General features: G+C 47.5%; 1 protein-coding gene across 1 annotated transcript in view; it reads right to left on the bottom strand.

Annotated features, from left to right (window-relative positions):
• Positions 1 to 14421, bottom strand: part of LOC130283264 (cytochrome P450 4B1-like) — a 38281-nt gene extending 23860 nt beyond the window's left edge. Inside the window, exons 1-4 of the mRNA XM_056532488.1 lie at positions 14107 to 14421; positions 13510 to 13654; positions 1448 to 1492; positions 74 to 201 (exon numbers count right to left, since the gene is read on the bottom strand). Of these exons, the coding sequence (XP_056388463.1) occupies positions 74 to 201; positions 1448 to 1492; positions 13510 to 13654; positions 14107 to 14301 (513 nt within the window). The 5' untranslated portion in view covers positions 14302 to 14421. The remainder of the gene's footprint in view (positions 1 to 73; positions 202 to 1447; positions 1493 to 13509; positions 13655 to 14106) is intronic.
• Between the last annotated feature and the right edge of the window lie 6283 nt (positions 14422 to 20704).

A 20704-nucleotide genomic window follows, 5' to 3' on the forward strand; every position in this document is an offset into this window, starting at 1 on the left:
AGATTTCCGCACGAACATGTGAACATGCCCATTACCCGGATGATGGAATTGATTTAGTAGAAGTTGAAATTACCAACATGATCTTGGTGCAGTCGGCCATTAAGGTCACATACGGCTTCAGGACATCATAATGGAAGCCTGAAGTGAGCAGACGGCGATGCTGGAACCACTTCTGCCCAGAGGAGACCAACAATCCCTCTCCTAAGGGAAATGATAGAAACATAACACATTGTATGGAGGCAAAGGCTTCGGTCATATATACGACTTGATTTCTAAGAAGGTCCATGCTATTGGGGCAGATTTTCCCAACCAGTGTGCCTCCAGCTGTGGCAAAACTACAACTCCCAGCATGCCCGGACAGCCTTCGGCTGTCCGGGCATGCTGGGAGTTGTAGTTTTGCAAAAGCTGGAGGCACACAAGTTGGAGAACACTGACTTAGGGGAGATTTTTATTCGGATCAAGGGGCTTAACAGCATGTCCTCTAAAGATCTAACTTATATCTGACACATTATAAAACTAGTTTTTGGAAAAAGTCCCTCTCAATCATCTTGTTTAATGATTCCCCCCCCCCCCCCCCTATAAAACATAGACACTTGATACCACAATTAGAGATGAGCAAACTTACAGTAAATTCGATTCGTCACGGACTTCTCGGCTCGGCAGTTGATGACTTATCCTGCGTAAATTAGTTCAGCCTTCAGGTGCTCCGGTGGGCTGGAAAAGGTGGATACATTCCTAGGAAAGAGTCTCCTAGGACTGTATCCACCTTTTCCAGCCCACCGGAGCACCTGAAAGCTGAACTAATTTATGCGGGAAAAGTCATCAACTGCCGAGCCGAGAAGTTCGTGACGAATCGAATTTACTGTACGTTCGCTCATCTCTAACCACAATCTTTCAGGAACACCATTTATACACAATGGGGGAGATTTATCAAAACCTGTCCAGAGGAAAAGTTGCCCAGTTGCCCATAGCAACCAATCAGATCGCTTCTTTCATTTTGCAGAGGCCTTGTTAAAAATGAAAGAAGCGACCTGATTGGTTGCTATGGGCAACTCAGCAACTTTTCCTCTGAGCAGCAATGAGGGGAGTTTTATGTAAACATGTTCAGAAGAAAAGTTGCTCATAGCAACCAATCTGATGACATCACAGATGAAAGCCCTTTTAAAAATGAAAGAAGCGATCTGATTGGTTGCTATGGACAACTGTTCCACTTTTCCTCTATACAGATTTTGATAAACATGTGCAGAGGAAAGTGTTGCTGTTGCCCATAGCTCCTTTCATTTTTCACAGGCCTTTTTAAAAATGAAAGAAGCCATCTGATTGGTTGCTATGGGTAACAGCACCACTTTTTCCTCTGCACAAGCTTTGGTCAATCTCCCCGCATTTTTATATGTTTTGGATGTTTTTAACCGAAAAAGTTAATTCTCTATATAGCTATAACACTCACCAATCCAGGGGATTATAAATCTATACGCCGTATCATCCTTGGGGTCTAAAACACAACAGAAAAAAGAATATATGTATATATATATATATATATATATATATATATATATATATATATATATACAGAAATGGATTATCAGTTCAAATGGCGCAGCACTCCCCAAAAAAAGGTGATTTATTTTCTCAATTGAAGCAATTTCTTCACATGAGCAAATAAATCACCATTTTTTGGGAGTGCTGCATTATTTTTTCATATATGTGAGAAGCCTACGGCTGAATTTGTGGGAGGGGCCGGGTGTATTTAACGTTCGGCCTCTCTGCAAGCCGGCACGTTCATCGCACAGCGTTGCTCGCACATCGTTGGAGACGTTACAGGAAGGGACGTCAGCAAGCGGGGATTTCCGGTTCCGGTCAGGTGAACGGCGGGCGTTCAGCCAGGGGACACGCATCAATCTCCAGGACTGAATCCAGAGAACGGGTAAGCGCTGGAGACAGGGGCCTGTAGTGGCCACGCTCGTGAAACGTACAGCCCCGCATACGGTTCCTCGCAGGGGGGACGGCAGATTAGCAGCCAACTGATTCTGCCAGGGACGCTTAGGTGGCAGTGCAGAGTCTGTGAGGGGGGGGGTTGATTGGCAGCATGTCGGTACTGAGGATGGTGATAACTTGTTATGTCGTCATTTCTGAGTGATCACCGGCGGTGGTTGTGACAGGGTACGTGCCATGCATATCGCTGACAACAAGGAGGGTACAAGGTCTTCTATCTTGACGATGGGGTAACGTACTATATGGCTGGGTATTGTTACATTATGCATTTGTACTTTATATAGGCTTAAAAGTGCGTAGGACAAGTCCTGGCAAAACAGTCAAAACTCGTAGGTATGTTCCAAGATATATGTATTAGCACTGGGAACCGGTAGTTGTCACAGTTGATGCACATTACTGAGATACATTGACAGCATGATTGATCTGACAAAGCACAGGCTGTGACTACTCTGGAGATGTGATCACGGGGATACCACGTGCGGTGGGGCGGAGGTCATGTCTCCAGGGGGTCAACAGCCGCAGCTCATCCGGATAGATCTCAGTATATGACAACAGTACAGGGGCCAACACAGGGGGGGACATAACAGTAAACCTCTGAAAACGACATTGGCGTCTGACGCATTAGGGCATGCATGCGCAGATGTACGCACTTGCAGAGGGTGGGTGCAGATGCGTATGCATGTACATGTGGGGGGGTATGGTCATAAAAAAAAAAAAAAAAAAAAAAGGGGGGACGGGTGTCATTCCTTGGACAGGCCCATGGCTAGCATCACAGGACATACGGAACGCCACACAGAAGCAAACATTGACACGCACGCATAACAAGGACTACTGACATGTGGCCAGAGCACACCATATAGCTCACGTTACGGACTCATAAGAGTAACCAACAATTGCAGTCCGACACGATTTAGGGGCAGCATTCTCAGCTGGTCATCTTCAACTCGTTTCCAGGTGTGCTACTGACACGTTTTTCAGAGCATACCACACGTTACGCACTTGTAGGAGTTTAACCTGTTATCCTGACACGCTTTCAGGGGGTAACCTACAGCCAGGTTTGCTACTGACACGTCTTTCAGAGCATACCACACGTTACGCACTTTTGTAGGAGTTAACCCGTTGTACTGACACGATTTCAGGGGGGTAACCTACATCTGGTTTGCTACTGACACGTTTTTCAGAGCATGCCATCACGTTACACACTTGAATAGAAGTGAACCGTCACCCTGACACGCATACGGGGGGGGGGGGGGGGACATAACAGTTATTGGCTGCTGACACGTTTTCAGAGCATACCATACGTCATTCATTGGTAGGAATTTAACCCGTTGTCCTGACACGCCTTCAGGGGGGTAACCTACATCTGGTTTGCTGCTGACTCGTTTTTCAGAGCATACCACACGGCACACGTACGATTAAGCGCAGATCCACTTATCCTGACACGTTCTTCAGGAGGGTAGCTACGACTCATTGCTACTGACACGTCTTCAGAGCAATACACTTATAATCAGACTATCTCCCGAAACATCTTGCAGGACGGAACCACGACAAGACAGTTGCGGACATATTTCAGAGCAATTCGCACGAGGCGACACGTTGCGTTCACACGGTCCACGACAGGGGCTTGTGCTCCGCAGGTCTTAGAACCTTAGGTCACGATGGTGTAAATGTTGGCGGTTTCACTGTTCCACGATCATGTTTTCACGACAATTGGGATAGTCTAGTATGGTCACGGTCAACGAGCCAGGAGAGTTGGTCTAGGTAGTACACGGTGAGGTGGTAGGCACCTGAGTCGATAGTAGGAATGTTATAGCATGTGTTAATATATCGTGTTATCCTAGGTCCTTGCCTGACGGTTGACGGTGGTAGTTGGCAGGTTAGTAGCAGAAGGGGTTATCAACTAGAGTCGGAAGGCATACATGGTTTTCATGTTTTATCAATCTCTCCCCGGCACCCGTCATGGCCCGGACAGGTGGAGGCATTATGTCGAACGCATCAGACATCGAAGACACGTTGTCTGTCCCAGAAACCCCTGCCAGGAGTTCCGAGCAGGGAATAGGCACGGCGTACAGATCCTGGACAATTCCCAGATTGATGGAGGAGCTTCGCAAGAAGGGAATTCCATTTCCGGCGTCAGCTAGGAAAGCAGAATTATACAAACTGCTAACATCAGGACAGGAAGCGAGCGGCAGTCAGCAGGACATGTCAGGGCAGACAGTAGCCACGTCCCTGGCACAACTGCATTCTATGATGAACAGCATGTTGTCCTCCATGTCCAGCCTGGAATCCAGAATGGACACATTCGAGAGGGGTAGTGCGTCCCAAGCATCAGTTCCCCTCGCGGCGGTTGCACCCGCAACCCCAGCTACGCCTATGGTGGCAACTCCTGTAGGTAGGGGAACTACTCCTCCAAAAATCACGCCATCACACTTCATTCCCGCTTCCATCCGCAAAGACATTCTGGACGGCAAGGACGTTAACCTGGCATCCTTGCTTATAAGCACCCAAGACGTCACTGAGACGAAGACGGTAGCATGTGGGGAGGTCTCGGTGGTCTTCAAGAGCAAGGATGCCAGGTTAAACCGCAAGCTCACTATAGTAGAGTTTGTGATTGCTTTCAGCCTATACAGGGATGTGATCTGTACCGAGAAACCAGAGAGGAGGGAAGAGTTGGACCTGTATTTGTACAAATTATCAGAATTTGCGTACAAATACGGCGGGTCGTACTTCTACGAGTACCACAAGTCCTTTGCGGCAAAGGCTGCGGCAGGGGTCAGTCAGTTCGCTTATGAAACAGACTGGGGAGTGGTAGACACCGAACTGTTTTGTAAGCATTTTGCGGGGTTAAAGGCTCCGACCTGCACCATCTGCCAGTCCATTTCACACACAGCCCCGTGGTGTTCCAGCGCCAGCCACGAGCCTGAGCCAAGTACCAGTAGGGGGGTTACGGCTTCTCCTGCTCCCGGGCACAAGTTTTCGACTGCTGTAGACAAACTGGGGCGCCCTGTGAGGTACCTGGGCAGGAGCCAGGTATGCAACAACTACAACTTGGCAAGTTGCAATTTCAGCAACTGCAGGTTGTTGCACGTGTGCTTGCTCTGCTTCCGGGCCCATCCCAGCTCATTGTGCTCTCAGAGGTCACAGCAGTCGTGACTAGGCGGGGTCCAGGTGGATGCGCTGGCTAGTGTGTTGGCAGATCACCCGGATCAAGACTGGGTACAATGGTTACTCACAGGCTTCAGGTCGGGTTTCCACACAGGCTTAGTGGCTTTACCTCAAGCTACGTTTGAGTGCAAAAATTTACGGTCAGCCACGCAGCAACCCCAGGTCGTTACGGATTTAATCCAACAGGAGTTAACCAAAGGCTTCATCATCTGGCCATTCCAGACGTCACCATTCGAAGTCTGGAGGGTCAGCCCGGTCGGGGTGGTGACAGGGAAATTCTCCAATAAAAAACGTTTAATTTACGACTTATCTGCCCCATATTCTTCTGTAGTACCCAGCCTGAATGCCCTGATCCCATCTGAAGAATTTGCTATGAAATATGCTTCAGTCGACCTCGCTATACAAATCATTCTTCAGTTGGGACCAGGTACATGGTTAGCAAAGGCAGATATTGCCGATGCCTTCAAGTTGCTTCCAATAGCAGAAGAGTTGTGGAAGTGGTATGGCATTAAGTGGCAGGGCATGTACTATTTCGCCTCCAGACTCACGTTCGGCTCCAAGAGCAGCCCGTGGTTGTTCGAACAGCTAGCAAGAGCATTGCACTGGGTACTGGTAAATTTGTCAGGTTGTAGACACGTAATACATTACTTGGACGACTTTCTCCTGTTAGATCCCCCAGGCGGTAATCCCAACAGTCTGCCAGCACTGAGGTCTTTATTCGACTCCCTGGGTATACCAGTATCTCATGGGAAAACGGAGGGACCATCACCTAAGATTACATTCCTAGGTGTGGTACTGGACACAGAGAGAATGCAGGCCAGCCTGCCCGCAGACAAACTCAGTAGAATTAAAGAAACCATCCAGAAATTCATGAGAACACGAGTGACATCAAGGGTTGAACTACAGAGCTTGCTAGGCATGCTAGCTTTCGCGATGCGGATAATTCCGCAGGGTAGATCTTTTGTGTCAAGGCTGTTGGCACTACTGTCACCAGCAACAAAGTCAGGTAGTCCGGTCAAGTTAGGTCCTGAAGCGTTGGCAGACTTACACATGTGGCATGCTCACATCAGTCAGTGGAATGGGGTGTCAATTTTCTTGCCAGCGGTCACCCTCGACTCCCCTAAGGTGTACACGGATGCCACAGGCACACTGGGTTTCGCAGCAATCCATGGAGAGCAGTGGATGGCCAGCCGATGGCCACCAGAGGTTATGGATGTCCCTGGGTTCAGCCGCACTTCCGCCTTGTTTGAAGTGTATCCCATAGTGGCAGCAGCACACGTCTGGGGATCCTCATGGTCCAAGTCTACGGTCACGTTTTTCTGTGACAATTTGGCCACAGTACAGACAGTCAACAAGGGTAGATCCAAATCATTACAGGTCATGAGTTATTTGCGCAGGCTAGTCTGGATAGCACTACAACACAATTTCAACTTCATTGCAGTACACATAGCCGGAACTTGCAACACAGCGGCTGATGCCTTGTCTAGGGGTAACTATGATCTTTTTTTCCAGGTCTCACCAGGTGCGGAGCCAGTAGCCACCACAGTGCCTTCACATCGGGTGCTAACTCTGGATTGAGGCGTTACTCCCTGATAGCAGAAACTTTAGTGAGGAGTTCATTAGCCCCAAGGACAAGGAAGGCTTATGCAGCAGCCATCAGCTTATACAGCTCGTTTCTGGACAGACACGCCTTGCCTTGGGGCTTTAGCATTTCCACTATACTACAGTTCATTGCCTTTTGCCACTCTGACCTGAGCTTGTCTTACAACTCCATCAAGTTACATATATCCGGAATTCAACATTACCATGCTTTACAATTCCCTGAAGAGCCTTCCATATGCTCAATACATCTTATCAAAGCAGCATTAAAAGGGGTTAATTCTACCTCCATCCCGCGGGTGGGTACACGGCAACCCATTACAGGGGAAATCTTCAGAAACATGTCGAATCTTCTCGACTCCGCCCCGTTCGGGTGGTTCCACAGCAAGGTTATCAAGGTCGGCATATATTTGGCGCTTTATGGGTTTTTGAGGCCTGGGGAGATCACTTGCACGTCACGTACAGCACCTTTCGTAGACATAGGCCAACTCAGCATCAAGCAAAGTCATGCAGAGCTCACTCTACGGGTCACGAAAACCTGCAGGGAGTCCACCATGGTGCGGTATTATCCCTCCGGTAACCCCTGGTGCCCTCTAGCGGTACTCACGGAGTGGGTAAACATCATGAATGGCAAACCAGAGTTAAGGCCTCTTCTGCCTTTTTATTCAGCTCCGCTCACTACCGCTCAGTTTGTCAGTCATGTACGCACGTTGATTAGGCTGTTAGGTCTTGACCCACGCTGCTACTCAGGACACTCGTTCCGCATTGGAGCAGCCTCCGCAGCCTCCAAACACGGGGTACCGGTCCATATATTAAAAAAAATTAGGAAGATGGAAATCAGATGCCTATGCGGTATACATTCCCAACCCCCAGTTAGAAATGGCGGATGTATTCAAAATTTTAGTGCTGTAATAAATAAAAGCAATTTGCTTTCACCAGTTACCTAACCGTGTTATCTTTTTTGCCCACTATAGGCGTGCCCTCGTTCGCGGTTTGGGCACAATTCAACCGCTGTTAAGATTCAGTAATAAGGGTCAGTTAGTATCAGTCCAGGTTAAGGCATGTGTGTTCAGTGGCAGGATGTGTGTTACGCCGAGCGCTCCGGGTTCCCGCTCCTCCCCGGAGCGCTCGCTTCACCTCCTCCGCTGCAGCGCCCCGGTCACGTCCTCTGACCCGGGGCGCTGCGATCCTGCTGCTAGCCGGGATGCGATTCGCGATGCGGGTAGCGCCCGCTCGCGATGCGCACCCCGGCTCTCCTACCTGACTCGCTCCCCGTCTGTTCTGTCCCGGCGCGCGCGGCCCCGCTCCCTAGGGCGCGCGCGCGCCGGGTCTCTGCGATTTAAAGGGCCACTGCGCCGCTGATTGGCGCAGTGGTTCCAATTAGAGTTATCACCTGTGCACTCCCTATATTACCTCACTTCCCTTGCACTCCCTTGCCGGATCTTGTTGCCTTAGTGCCAGTGAAAGCGTTCCTTGTGTGTCCCTTGCCAGTGTTTCCAGACCTTCTGCCGTTGCCCCTGACTACGATCCTTGCTGCCTGCCCCGACCTTCTGCTACGTCCGACCTTGCTTCTGCCTACTCCCTTGTACCGCGCCTATCTTCAGCAGCCAGAGAGGTGAGCCGTTGCTAGTGGATACGACCTGGTCACTACCGCCGCAGCAAGACCATCCCGCTTTGCGGCGGGCTCTGGTGAAAACCAGTAGTGGCTTAGAACCGGTCCACTAGCACGGTCCACGCCAATCCCTCTCTGGCACAGAGGGTCCACTACCTGCCAGCCGGCATCGTGACAGTAGATCCGGCCATGGATCCCGCTGAAGTTCCTCTGCCAGTTGTCGCTGACCTCACCACGGTGGTCGCCCAGCAGTCACAACAGATTGCGCAACAAGGCCAACAGCTGTCTCAACTGACCGTTATGCTACAACAGTTGCTACCACAGCTTCAGCAGTCATCTCCTCCGCCAGCTCCTGCACCTCCTCCGCAGCGAGTGGCCGCTCCTGGGATACGCTTATCCTTGCCGGATAAGTTTGATGGGGACTCTAAGTTTTGCCGTGGCTTCCTTTCCCAATGTTCCCTGCATCTGGAGATGATGTCGGACCTGTTTCCCACTGAAAGGTCTAAGGTGGCGTTCGTAGTCAGTCTTCTGTCCGGAAAAGCCCTGTCATGGGCCACACCGCTCTGGGACCGCAATGACCCCGTCACTGCCTCAGTACACTCCTTCTTCTCGGAAATCCGAAGTGTCTTTGAGGAACCTGCCCGAGCCTCTTCTGCTGAGACTGCCCTGTTGAACCTGGTCCAGGGTAATTCTTCCGTTGGCGAGTATGCCGTACAATTCCGTACACTTGCTTCAGAATTGTCCTGGAATAATGAGGCCCTCTGCGCGACCTTCAAAAAAGGCCTATCCAGCAACATTAAAGATGTTCTGGCCGCACGAGAAATTCCTGCTAATCTACATGAACTTATTCACCTAGCCACTCGCATTGACATGCGTTTTTCTGAAAGGCGTCAGGAACTCCGCCAAGATATGGACTCTGTTCGCACGAGGCGTTTCGTCTCCTCGGCTCCTCTCTCCTCTGGTCCCCTGCAATCTGTTCCTGTGCCTCCCGCCGTGGAGGCTATGCAGGTCGACCGGTCTCGCCTGACACCTCAAGAGAGGACACGACGCCGTATGGAGAACCTCTGCCTGTACTGTGCTAGTACCGAACACTTCCTGAGGGATTGTCCTATCCGTCCTCCCCGCCTGGAAAGACGTACGCTGACTCCGCACAAAGGTGAGACAGTCCTTGATGTCTACTCTGCTTCTCCACGTCTTACTGTGCCTGTGCGGATGTCTGCTTCTGCCTTCTCCTTCTCTACAGTGGCCTTCTTGGACTCTGGTTCTGCAGGAAATTTTATTTTGGCCTCTCTCGTCAACAGGTTCAACATCCCAGTGACCAGTCTCGCCAGACCCCTCTACATCAATTGTGTAAATAATGAAAGATTGGACTGTACCATACGTTTCCGCACGGAGCCCCTTCTTATGAGCATCGGATCTCATCATGAGAGGATTGAACTTTTGGTCCTCCCCAATTGCACCTCGGAGATTCTCCTTGGACTTCCCTGGCTTCAACTTCATTCCCCAACCCTGGATTGGTCCACTGGGGAGATCAAGAGTTGGGGGTCCTCTTGTTCCAAGAACTGTCTAAAACCGGTTCCCAGTAACCCTTGCCGTAACTCTGTGGTTCCTCCAGTAACCGGTCTCCCCAAGGCCTATATGGACTTCGCGGATGTTTTCTGCAAAAAACAAGCTGAGACTCTACCTCCTCACAGGCCTTATGATTGCCCTATCGACCTCCTCCCGGGTACTACTCCACCCCGGGGCAGAATTTATCCTCTCTCTGCCCCAGAGACTCTTGCCATGTCCGAATACGTCCAGGAGAATCTAAAAAGGGGCTTTATCCGTAAATCCTCCTCTCCTGCCGGAGCCGGATTTTTCTTTGTCTCCAAAAAAGATGGCTCCCTACGTCCTTGCATTGACTACCGCGGTCTTAATAAAATCACGGTTAAGAACCGCTACCCCTTACCCCTCATCTCTGAACTCTTTGATCGCCTCCAAGGTGCCCACATCTTCACTAAATTGGACTTAAGAGGCGCCTATAACCTCATCCGCATCAGAGAGGGGGACGAGTGGAAAACGGCATTTAACACCAGAGATGGACACTTTGAGTATCTGGTCATGCCCTTTGGACTGTGCAATGCCCCTGCCGTCTTCCAAGACTTTGTCAATGAAATTTTTCGTGATCTATTATACTCCTGTGTTGTGGTATATCTGGACGATATCCTAATTTTTTCTGCCAATCTAGAGGAACACCGCCGGCATGTCCGTATGGTTCTTCAGAGACTTCGTGACAACCAACTCTATGCCAAAATTGAGAAATGTCTGTTTGAATGCCAATCTCTTCCTTTTCTAGGATATTTGGTCTCTGGCCAGGGACTACAGATGGATCCAGACAAACTCTCTGCCGTCTTAAATTGGCCACGCCCCTCCGGACTCCGTGCTATCCAACGCTTTTTGGGGTTCGCCAATTATTACAGGCAATTTATTCCACATTTTTCTACCATTGTGGCTCCTATCGTGGCTTTAACCAAGAAAAATGCTGATCCCAAGTCCTGGCCTCCTCAAGCAGAAGACTCTCTGTAAACAACTCAAGATTAAATTAAATTTTTCCTCTGCATATCATCCCCAGTCCAATGGACAAGTAGAAAGAATTAACCAGATCCTGGGTGATTATTTGCGACATTTTGTTTCCTCCCGCCAGGATGACTGGGCAGATCTCCTTCCATGGGCCGAATTCTCGTATAACTTCAGGGTCTCTGAATCTTCCTCCAAATCCCCATTTTTCGTGGTGTACGGCCGTCACCCTCTTCCCCCCCTCCCTACCCCCTTGCCCTCTGGTCTGCCCGCTGTGGATGAAATTTCTCGTGACCTTTCCATTATATGGAGAGAGACCCAAAATTCTCTCTTACAGGCTTCTTCACGCATGAAGAGGTTCGCGGATAAGAAAAGAAGAGCTCCCCCCGTTTTTTCCCCTGGAGACAAGGTATGGCTCTCCGCTAAATATGTCCGCTTCCGTGTCCCTAGCTACAAGTTGGGACCACGCTATCTTGGTCCTTTCAAAATTCTGTGTCAAATTAATCCTGTCTCTTATAAACTTCTTCTTCCTCCTTCTCTTCGTATCCCTAATGCCTTTCACGTCTCTCTTCTCAAACCACTCATCCTCAACCGTTTTTCTCCCAAATCTGTTCCTCCCACTCCTGTTTCCGGCTCCTCGGACGTCTTCTCGGTCAAGGAGATTTTGGCTGCCAAAAAGGTCAGAGGAAAAAATTTTTTTTTAGTAGACTGGGAGGGTTGTGGTCCTGAAGAGAGATCCTGGGAACCTGAGGACAACATCCTTGACAAAAGTCTGCTCCTCAGGTTCTCAGGCTCCAAGAAGAGGGGGAGACCCAAGGGGGGGGGTACTGTTACGCCGAGCGCTCCGGGTTCCCGCTCCTCCCCGGAGCGCTCGCTTCACCTCCTCCGCTGCAGCGCCCCGGTCACGTCCTCTGACCCGGGGCGCTGCGATCCTGCTGCTAGCCGGGATGCGATTCGCGATGCGGGTAGCGCCCGCTCGCGATGCGCACCCCGGCTCTCCTACCTGACTCGCTCCCCGTCTGTTCTGTCCCGGCGCGCGCGGCCCCGCTCCCTAGGGCGCGCGCGCGCCGGGTCTCTGCGATTTAAAGGGCCACTGCGCCGCTGATTGGCGCAGTGGTTCCAATTAGAGTTATCACCTGTGCACTCCCTATATTACCTCACTTCCCTTGCACTCCCTTGCCGGATCTTGTTGCCTTAGTGCCAGTGAAAGCGTTCCTTGTGTGTCCCTTGCCAGTGTTTCCAGACCTTCTGCCGTTGCCCCTGACTACGATCCTTGCTGCCTGCCCCGACCTTCTGCTACGTCCGACCTTGCTTCTGCCTACTCCCTTGTACCGCGCCTATCTTCAGCAGCCAGAGAGGTGAGCCGTTGCTAGTGGATACGACCTGGTCACTACCGCCGCAGCAAGACCATCCCGCTTTGCGGCGGGCTCTGGTGAAAACCAGTAGTGGCTTAGAACCGGTCCACTAGCACGGTCCACGCCAATCCCTCTCTGGCACAGAGGGTCCACTACCTGCCAGCCGGCATCGTGACAATGTGTTTTACAGGTGGACGAGTTGTGAAACAAACAGATCAAGACAAGCAGTGGTAAGTACGTCCAATTCCACTATCATGGGCCACGACCACAAGTGAGAAGCCTACGGCTGAATTTGTGGGAGGGGCCGGGTGTATTTAACGTTCGGCCTCTCTGCAAGCCGGCACGTTCATCGCACAGCGTTGCCCACCCTCCCAAACCCATTTTTTCATTTATCACCAATAGGGCATGCCCACTATAGGCGTGCCCTCGTTCGCGGTTTGGGCACAATTCAACCGCTGTTAAGATTCAGTAATAAGGGTCAGTTAGTATCAGTCCAGGTTAAGGCATGTGTGTTCAGTGGCAGGATGTGTTTTACAGGTGGACGAGTTGTGAAACAAACAGATCAAGACAAGCAGTGGTAAGTACGTCCAATTCCACTATCATGGGCCACGACCACAAATATATTTGCACAAATAATCTAATATTATAATTTACAAAAGCAGTATATTCCAGATCACATTACTCTGTATTTGCAAACATCGTGTTCCATAATAAAACCGTATCTGTCAATAAAATGGATCAAGGACAGTTCATAGTCCTATACCAGTCTACACCAGTGTACAGAGTCCTATACCAGTCTGCACCAATAATTACCATCCATTGTGCCTCCAGCTGTTACCAAAATATTACTCCCAGCAGTTAAGGAATACATTAAAATGAGTTAAAACTTTACGTAATTATTGATATTTTAAAAAAATTGTCTTTAAATGGTACACTGTAGGTCCCCTGTACATGTGATCGCAGTGGTCCCAGCAGTCGGATCCCCTCCATGATAAAAAAAAAAATGTATCACGTATCCCGTGGTCCTGTGGATAGGGGATAACTTTTATTTCCCCAGAGAACCTCTTTAACCCCTTTCCTGCCTCTCCAGTGCAGCCCTATCCTTAGAACAAGAGTTTGTCAATCTGGATAATAGAAATGCATGGGACGATAACAAATCATTGTGAATATATAGTATAAAAAGCGAGAACTTTACAACCAAAAGAGGTGATATATTGGATTTTTCCGTACCTTGTCTGGCGAAAACCGCTTTTGCGTAATCTGGATGAGTAATGATTAGAGATGCGAAGAAATTCCCGAGCCACAAGGGGAAGCCGTACACATGGCTCCGAGACCACTGGTAAATAAGATCCAGATCCTTTCCAATCTGCAGAAACTACAATGGAAACTAAAGTCAGAAATCCTCATGCAGGTAGTAGTCCCTAGTGTTGTGTTTTCCAACCGGTGTGCCTCCAGCTGTTGCAAAATTACAACTCCCAGCATGCCCGGACAGCCAACGGCTGTCCGGGCATGCGGGGAGTTGTAGTTTTGCAACAGCTGGAGGCACACTGGTTGGAAAAAAATAAAAAAAAACAACACTTCCCCAGTCAGATGTGTCCATTAATATATATTGGGGCATATGTCGACTGGGTACATTTTGCCGAAAAATGTTGCATATTCCTGCACTAGTCATGTTCCTCAGTGTTTCCCAGCCAGTGTGCCTCCAGCTGTTGCAACACTACAGCTCCCAGCATGCCCGGACATCCTTCAGCATTTGCATTTTTACTCTTTACTCACAAATTAATTGCCCCATAAATCCGGCCTTTGAAAGACCCAATTGTCCCTTACCTCCCGGGCGTTCCCATACAGCCAGTGACGCAGGGGACCTGGAAAAGGTCTGTATGCTGTATCCAGATCCCTCCACATCAGATACAATGTAGTGACTTTAAACAGCAAATAAAGGAGGACAAGCCAGGCAGCCCAATGCCAGAGATCTCTGCCCTGCAGGAAGAGCATGGCATCAGGCAGTGTAAACAGAGCCATGCCAACCTTGGTTACCAGTGATTACACAACAGCACCATGTATGTGGGTAAGGCTGGAGCTAGTGCAGGCCCCCTGGCATCTCCCCCAGACGGGAGGAAGCTGTGAATAGCCAATGTGTTATGTGACAACCAGAGGAGGAGTCATGTACAATGCAACAAAGGAGGGAGAGAAGAGGGGAAAGCACAGCCGGAAGGTGCAGCCATAGACTGCTTCTTGTCCTGTTCATCACGATGGAATTCTTTTTCTTCCCTTCAGGCTGTATGCAAATAAGGAACGTTCAGCTTCTTATGAAACAAAATCGTTGCAAAACTTTTACGTAATGTCCAGTTACCATTATTTTATATAATATATATATATATATATATATATATATATATATATATATATATATATGTATATATATGGTGGCCCAGTACAGGACTCCTTTACCCTTACTGTCCTGTCAGGCAGACTCTATTGTGGTGTCCCCTGAGTCCCTCTTCAACCCCTCAAGGACTCAGGGTTTTTCCATTTTTGCATTTGTCCAGTTACCATTATTATATATATATATATATATATATATATATATATATATATATGGTGGCCCAGTACAGGACTCCTTTACCCTTACTGTCCTGTCAGGCAGACTCTATTGCAGTGTCCCCCGAGTCCCTCTTCAACCCCTCAAGGACTCAGGGTTTTTCCGTTTTTGCATTTTCATTTTTTCCTCATCACCTTCTAAAAAAATCCTAACGCTTTCAATTTTGCACCTAAAATTCCATATTATGGTTTATTTGTTGCGCCACCAATTCTACTTTGCAGTGACATTGGTCATTTTACCAAAAAATCCAAGGCAAAACGAAAAAAAAATCATTGTGCGACAAAATTGAAGAAAAAATGCCATTTTGTAAAATTTGGGGGCTTCCATTTCTACACTAGTGCATTTTTCGGTAAAAATGACACCTTATCATTATTCTGTAGGTCCATACAGTTAAAATGACACCCTACTTATATAGGTTTGTTTTTGTACTAGAAAAAAATCCTAACTACATGCAGGAAGATTTATACATTTAAAATTGTCATCTTCTGACCCCTGTAACTTTTACATTTTTTTGCGCCGTGATCTGAAGTTTTTGTTGTTACCATTTCTGTATTGATCAGACTTTTTGATCGCTTTTTATTTCTTTTTTCATGATATAAAAAGTGACCAAAAATACGCTATTTTGGATTCTTTTTTTGCATATGCCATTGACCGTACAGTTTAATTAATTATATATTTTTATAGGTCGGACATTGCCGCACGCAGCGATACCACATATGTTTATTTTTATTTTTATTTACACTGTTTTTTTTTTTTTTAAATGGGAAAAGGGGGGTGATTCTTACTTTTATTAGGGAAGGGGTTAAATGATCTTTATTAACTTTTTTTCACACTTTTTTTTTTTTTGCAGTGTTATTGTCCCCTCTAGTGGCTATAGCACTGCACATACTGATCTTATACACAGATCCCCCCCTTGCATTAACATGGAGATGATCAGTGTTATCGGCGGTCGATTGCTCAAGCCTGGATTTCTGACGTTCTAGCTGAATGGGACATCGCGATTTCACCGCGATGGTCCCGATCAGCCTGACTGAGCTGCCGGGAGTGTATTTCTGTTACTTTAGACGTGGCGATCAACTTTGAATGCTGCGTCTAAAGGGTTACATGCCTACATCGGTGCCACATGCTATTAGCCCAGGGTCCCGGCTTTCATGAGCCGCCAGGACCAACCCGCTATGATGCGGGGTCACGGTGTGACCCTGTGTTATATACGGGGACCGGGCACAGGGTGTACAAGTACGCCCTGCGTCCTTAAGAAGTTAATATATGTAAATGCTTAATTCTACCTGGTATTATCTATTATAATGTCTTTCTACTTTTATGTGCATTTAAATACTGTAGCTATGTGTTGTAACCAAGGAAGGTACCAGTGTATTGTGTGTCAGGCATAATATACGCTGAATGGCTACTTTATTAGAGACACCCCTTTTTTTTTATTATCAGAGCTTTCCTTTAGTGACTGGTGACCCCGGAGTACAACATAAAACCCAATGAACAGTTTTCGGTTTCGATGTGAACTCACCTTAGGCCATGTTCACACGGAGGAAATTCCATTGCAATTTGCTCCTCATAGACTTTAATGGTATTCCGCTGTCCCATTCTAACAGCAAATTTTCCGTGGTGACAGTTTTGCAGTGGAAATTCCGCATTCCGTTAAGTTTAAAGACCAGTCTTTAATTTAGCTGAATTCCGTTGCTGAATCCCATTAAAGTCAATAGGGCTTTGAATTTTAGCGGAATTCTGTGTTTTGAGGGCACAGAATTCCTCTGAAATTCTGTTGCAACTCTGGCATAATTGCGGAAGGGAAATTGTGCGTAATTGCGGACATTCCAACGACTGAATAGGGCCTTAGAATGAAAAATCAAGTAATCTGAGAAATCTTGATGCTAGGCTAGCCGAGACTAGAAATTTCACTGCCAGCTTTAGGCTCATTTCACACGGCCATAAATATGCGGAATGTCCACGGGCGGACATTCCACACATTAACATGGTCCGGCGGGCGCTAGGACCGCTCGGAAATGCGCTGTCTCATAGATGGCAATGCATTTCAGAGGGAAATGCACAGAAAGAATAGACATGTCTATTCTTTCTGCAGACAACGGGATCGGGATTTCCATCTGCCGCTGAAATTAAGCCGTGTGCAGAGTGCAGCAGAATCCCATATGTGATGTTCCAAATGGCAGCTTGTTAAAGGGGTACTCCGCCCCAGGAAATCTTATCCCCTATCCAAATGATAGGGGATAAGATGTCAGACCACGGGGGTCCCGCCGCTGGGGACCCCCGGGATCTCGGCTGCAGCACCCCGCATTCATTTCTGCACAGAGCAAGCTCGCACTGTGCGTAATGATGGCTGATACAGGGGCACACCCCTTCCCATAGACTTGCATTAAGGGGGTGGGCCGTGATGTCATGATGCTCCGGCCCCTGTATCACCCGTCATTACGCAGTGAGCTTGCTCTGTGCAGTAATGAATGCAGGGTGCTGCAGCCAGGATCCTGGGGGTCCCCAGCATCTGACATCTTATCCCCTATCCTTTGGATAGGGGATAAGATGTCCTGGGGCTGAGTACCCCTTTAAGACTAATGGTGTTTTTTCTTTCTTTCTATGAACTCTTGGCATATCTTTCCCATAGAAGTGTATGGGAATGCAAAAAATGCCATTAAAAACATGGATTTTGCATTGGTGTTTTTAAAAAAAAAAAAGCTACTGGAGAAACAGAACTAGTGTGCTTCCAGCTGTTGCAAAACTACAACTCCCAGGGCATGCTGGGAGTTGTAATTTTTCAATAACAGGAGGCACACTGGTTGGGAAACACTGATATTGAGAATAGTGCAATTGAGGAAAAATATTCAGTGAAAGTGGGCATAGGAATCAGGATGAACACATGCCTGAAACTGCAGCAGGATACAATGCTGGTGTGTGTCCATAACATCTCTGAACGTACAAGTTGTCATGGCTGAGCAGGGATAGTCTATAACTGAGGATAGCTGTCTCCAATGCCATTGCTGTCTAAGGGAAACAGAAAGGCAAGAACACAATGGGCAAAAGAGAAAAAATTGTATCATTGAGCAGCGGAGAAACATGGCTGATCCAGATGCAGTTGACATATACAGTATGAATAGATTAACTATTTATGTCAGGTGTGAACAGTTCAGGTTAGAAATGTTTTCTTGGTGCACCCTGGGTCTTCTGATACCTGTGGATGGAGGTTTGGACATTGGGGTTGACCAAGCTCGCCCCTTCATGGCAGCTGTTTCCCCTATGGCAGAAGAAGACAGCAGGACAATGCCCCATCCTAAGGGGTTGTATAGTCATTGATTGTCTCTAGGAACATGGCAGTAAATTTTCCTTGCCTTTCTGACCTTCGCAGTGCCAGATCTTTATCCTACAGAGCAGTGGTCCTTAAACCAGTTGTCAGGGTCCACCAACATTCCGTTTTTTTCAGTTACTTTATTGGAATAGAACAGGGGAAAAATCATGTCCTGGACTGTTGGCGGTGGGCCTTCAAGACTGGGTTGGGGACCTCTGCTATAGAGCATCCCTGGTTTCATTGGAAATCTGTGTGTGAAATCTTATAGAATTAAAAAAGTAAAATGTCATTCTTTGGTTCTGCACTAGGTAAACCTTGACTGATTTTGCAGCATACAAGTCCATAGCAGAAATATGAGAGTGTTGGACGGGGTAATGTGTTATTAACCTTATTGTGACGCAGGGGCATGGTTGACCTATACACCACCCGAGGTAGACCAGCTTCACCTGTGCCAGGCACGGGGCAAATAATCACTCTGACACAAGGTTACGGTTAACTGGCTTGCTTTACAAACAGAAGAACACGTGATTCTGTACTGGGTCACCACAAGAGTTTGTCTCCACAACAGATCTTTATTTAAAATAGAAAAAAAAAAACATACTGTAAGACTTGTTTGACCACTTATGCTTTTTATTTATATTTTTATTTACTGCAAGATATGCTTTTTGTTGAGATGCCTCTGTACTGAATAGCGCAGTCAACTATGCTACTCAACACAATAAATAAAAAGGTATACAGAAATATACCTCCTCAATTTTTTCCTTTAGAGAAGACATTGAATTCAGTATAGAATATGTTACATAAGAAGCAGCTTTGTAGTATGAACCTTCTCAGATGTTGCTTTCATAACTTTTAGTCATTGTAAAATCATTAATGGGGGACATTTATCAAAACCTGTGCAAAGTAAAAGTTGCCCAGTTGCCCATAGCAACCAATCAGATTGCTTGATTTTTAACAAGGCCTCTGCAAAATCAAAGAAGAGATCTGATTGGTTGCTATGGGCAACTGGGCAAATTTTCCTCTGCACAGGTTTTGATAAATCTCCCCCATTGTGAACTCTTTATGGTTTGTACGCTTTCATGTTAAGTCATTCCGATGAGGAATAATATTTAAAAAATATATATATATTTTTTAATTACTGGATGATAAATACATTTCTTTTTTTAATTTATTCTACACTGGATTTTAATGACGCACAATACAGCACCTGATTCTTCTGAGATTCTCTGTGACCTCTTCTCTGCAGTATAAGACACATAAAAGCCACTAGTGTTGCTCGCGAATATCGCATATCCGCGAATTCGCGAATATTCGCGAATATAGCACTATATATTTGTAATTAAGAATATTGTTTTATTTATTTTTTCTTTTTTTTCACAGTACACATCACAGTGATCATCCCTCTCTTCTTCCAGCTTGTGTGGTGTAAAGAAGGCTCTAATACTACTGTGTGAGACTGGTGTGCGAATTTTCGCATATGCGAATTTTCGCTTATGTTAATTTTTTGCATATGCTAATTTTCGTATATATTAATTTTCGTATACACAAATTTACGCATATGCAAAAATATAATGAGACTATTTCGAATATGCGAATATTCGCGAATATATGACGATTATTCGTCCATATATTCGCGAATTCGAATATGGCCTATGCCGCTCAACACTAAAAGCCACTTGGAGTTTGCAGAGAAACAAGATTCTCTGGTCTGATGAAACCAAGATGGAACTTTTTTGCCTAAATTCTAAGCGTCATATCTGAAGGGAACCAGGCACTGCCCATCACCTGCCCAATACCATCCCTACAGTGATCATGGTGGGGGCAGCATCATGTCTGGAGGAAACCAGGCACTGCCATCACCTGCCCAATGCCATCCCTACAGTGATCATGGTGGGGGCAGCATCATGTCTGGAGGAAACCAGGTACTGCCTATCACCTGCCCAATACCATCCCTACAGTGAAGTATGGTGTGGGCAGCATCATGTCTGGAGGAAACCAGGTACTGCCTATCACCTGCCCAATACCATCCCTACAGTGATCATGGTGGGGGCAGCATCATGTCTGGTGGAAACCAGGCACTGCCCATCACCTGCCCAATACCATCCCTACAGTGATCATGGTGGGGGCATCATCATGTCTGGAGGAAACCAGGCACTGCCCATCACCTGCCCAATACCATCCCTACAGTGATCATGGTGGGGGCAGCATCATGTCTGGAGGAAACCAGGCACTGCCCATCACCTGCCCAATACCATCCCTACAGTGATCATGGTGGGGGGCAGCATCATGTCTGGAGGAAACCAGGCACTGCCCATCACCTGCCCAATACCATCCCTACAGTGATCATGGTGGGGGAAGCATCATGTCTGGAGGAAACCAGGCACTGCCCATCACCTGCCCAATACCATCCCTACAGTGATCATGGTGGGGGCAGCATCATGTCTGGAGGAAACCAGGCACTGCCCATCACCTGCCCAATACCATCCCTTCAATGATCATGGTGGGGCAGCATC

This window comes from Hyla sarda, chromosome 7 (assembly GCF_029499605.1).
Source record: "Hyla sarda isolate aHylSar1 chromosome 7, aHylSar1.hap1, whole genome shotgun sequence".
In the NCBI taxonomy this organism is placed as follows: domain Eukaryota; kingdom Metazoa; phylum Chordata; class Amphibia; order Anura; family Hylidae; genus Hyla; species Hyla sarda.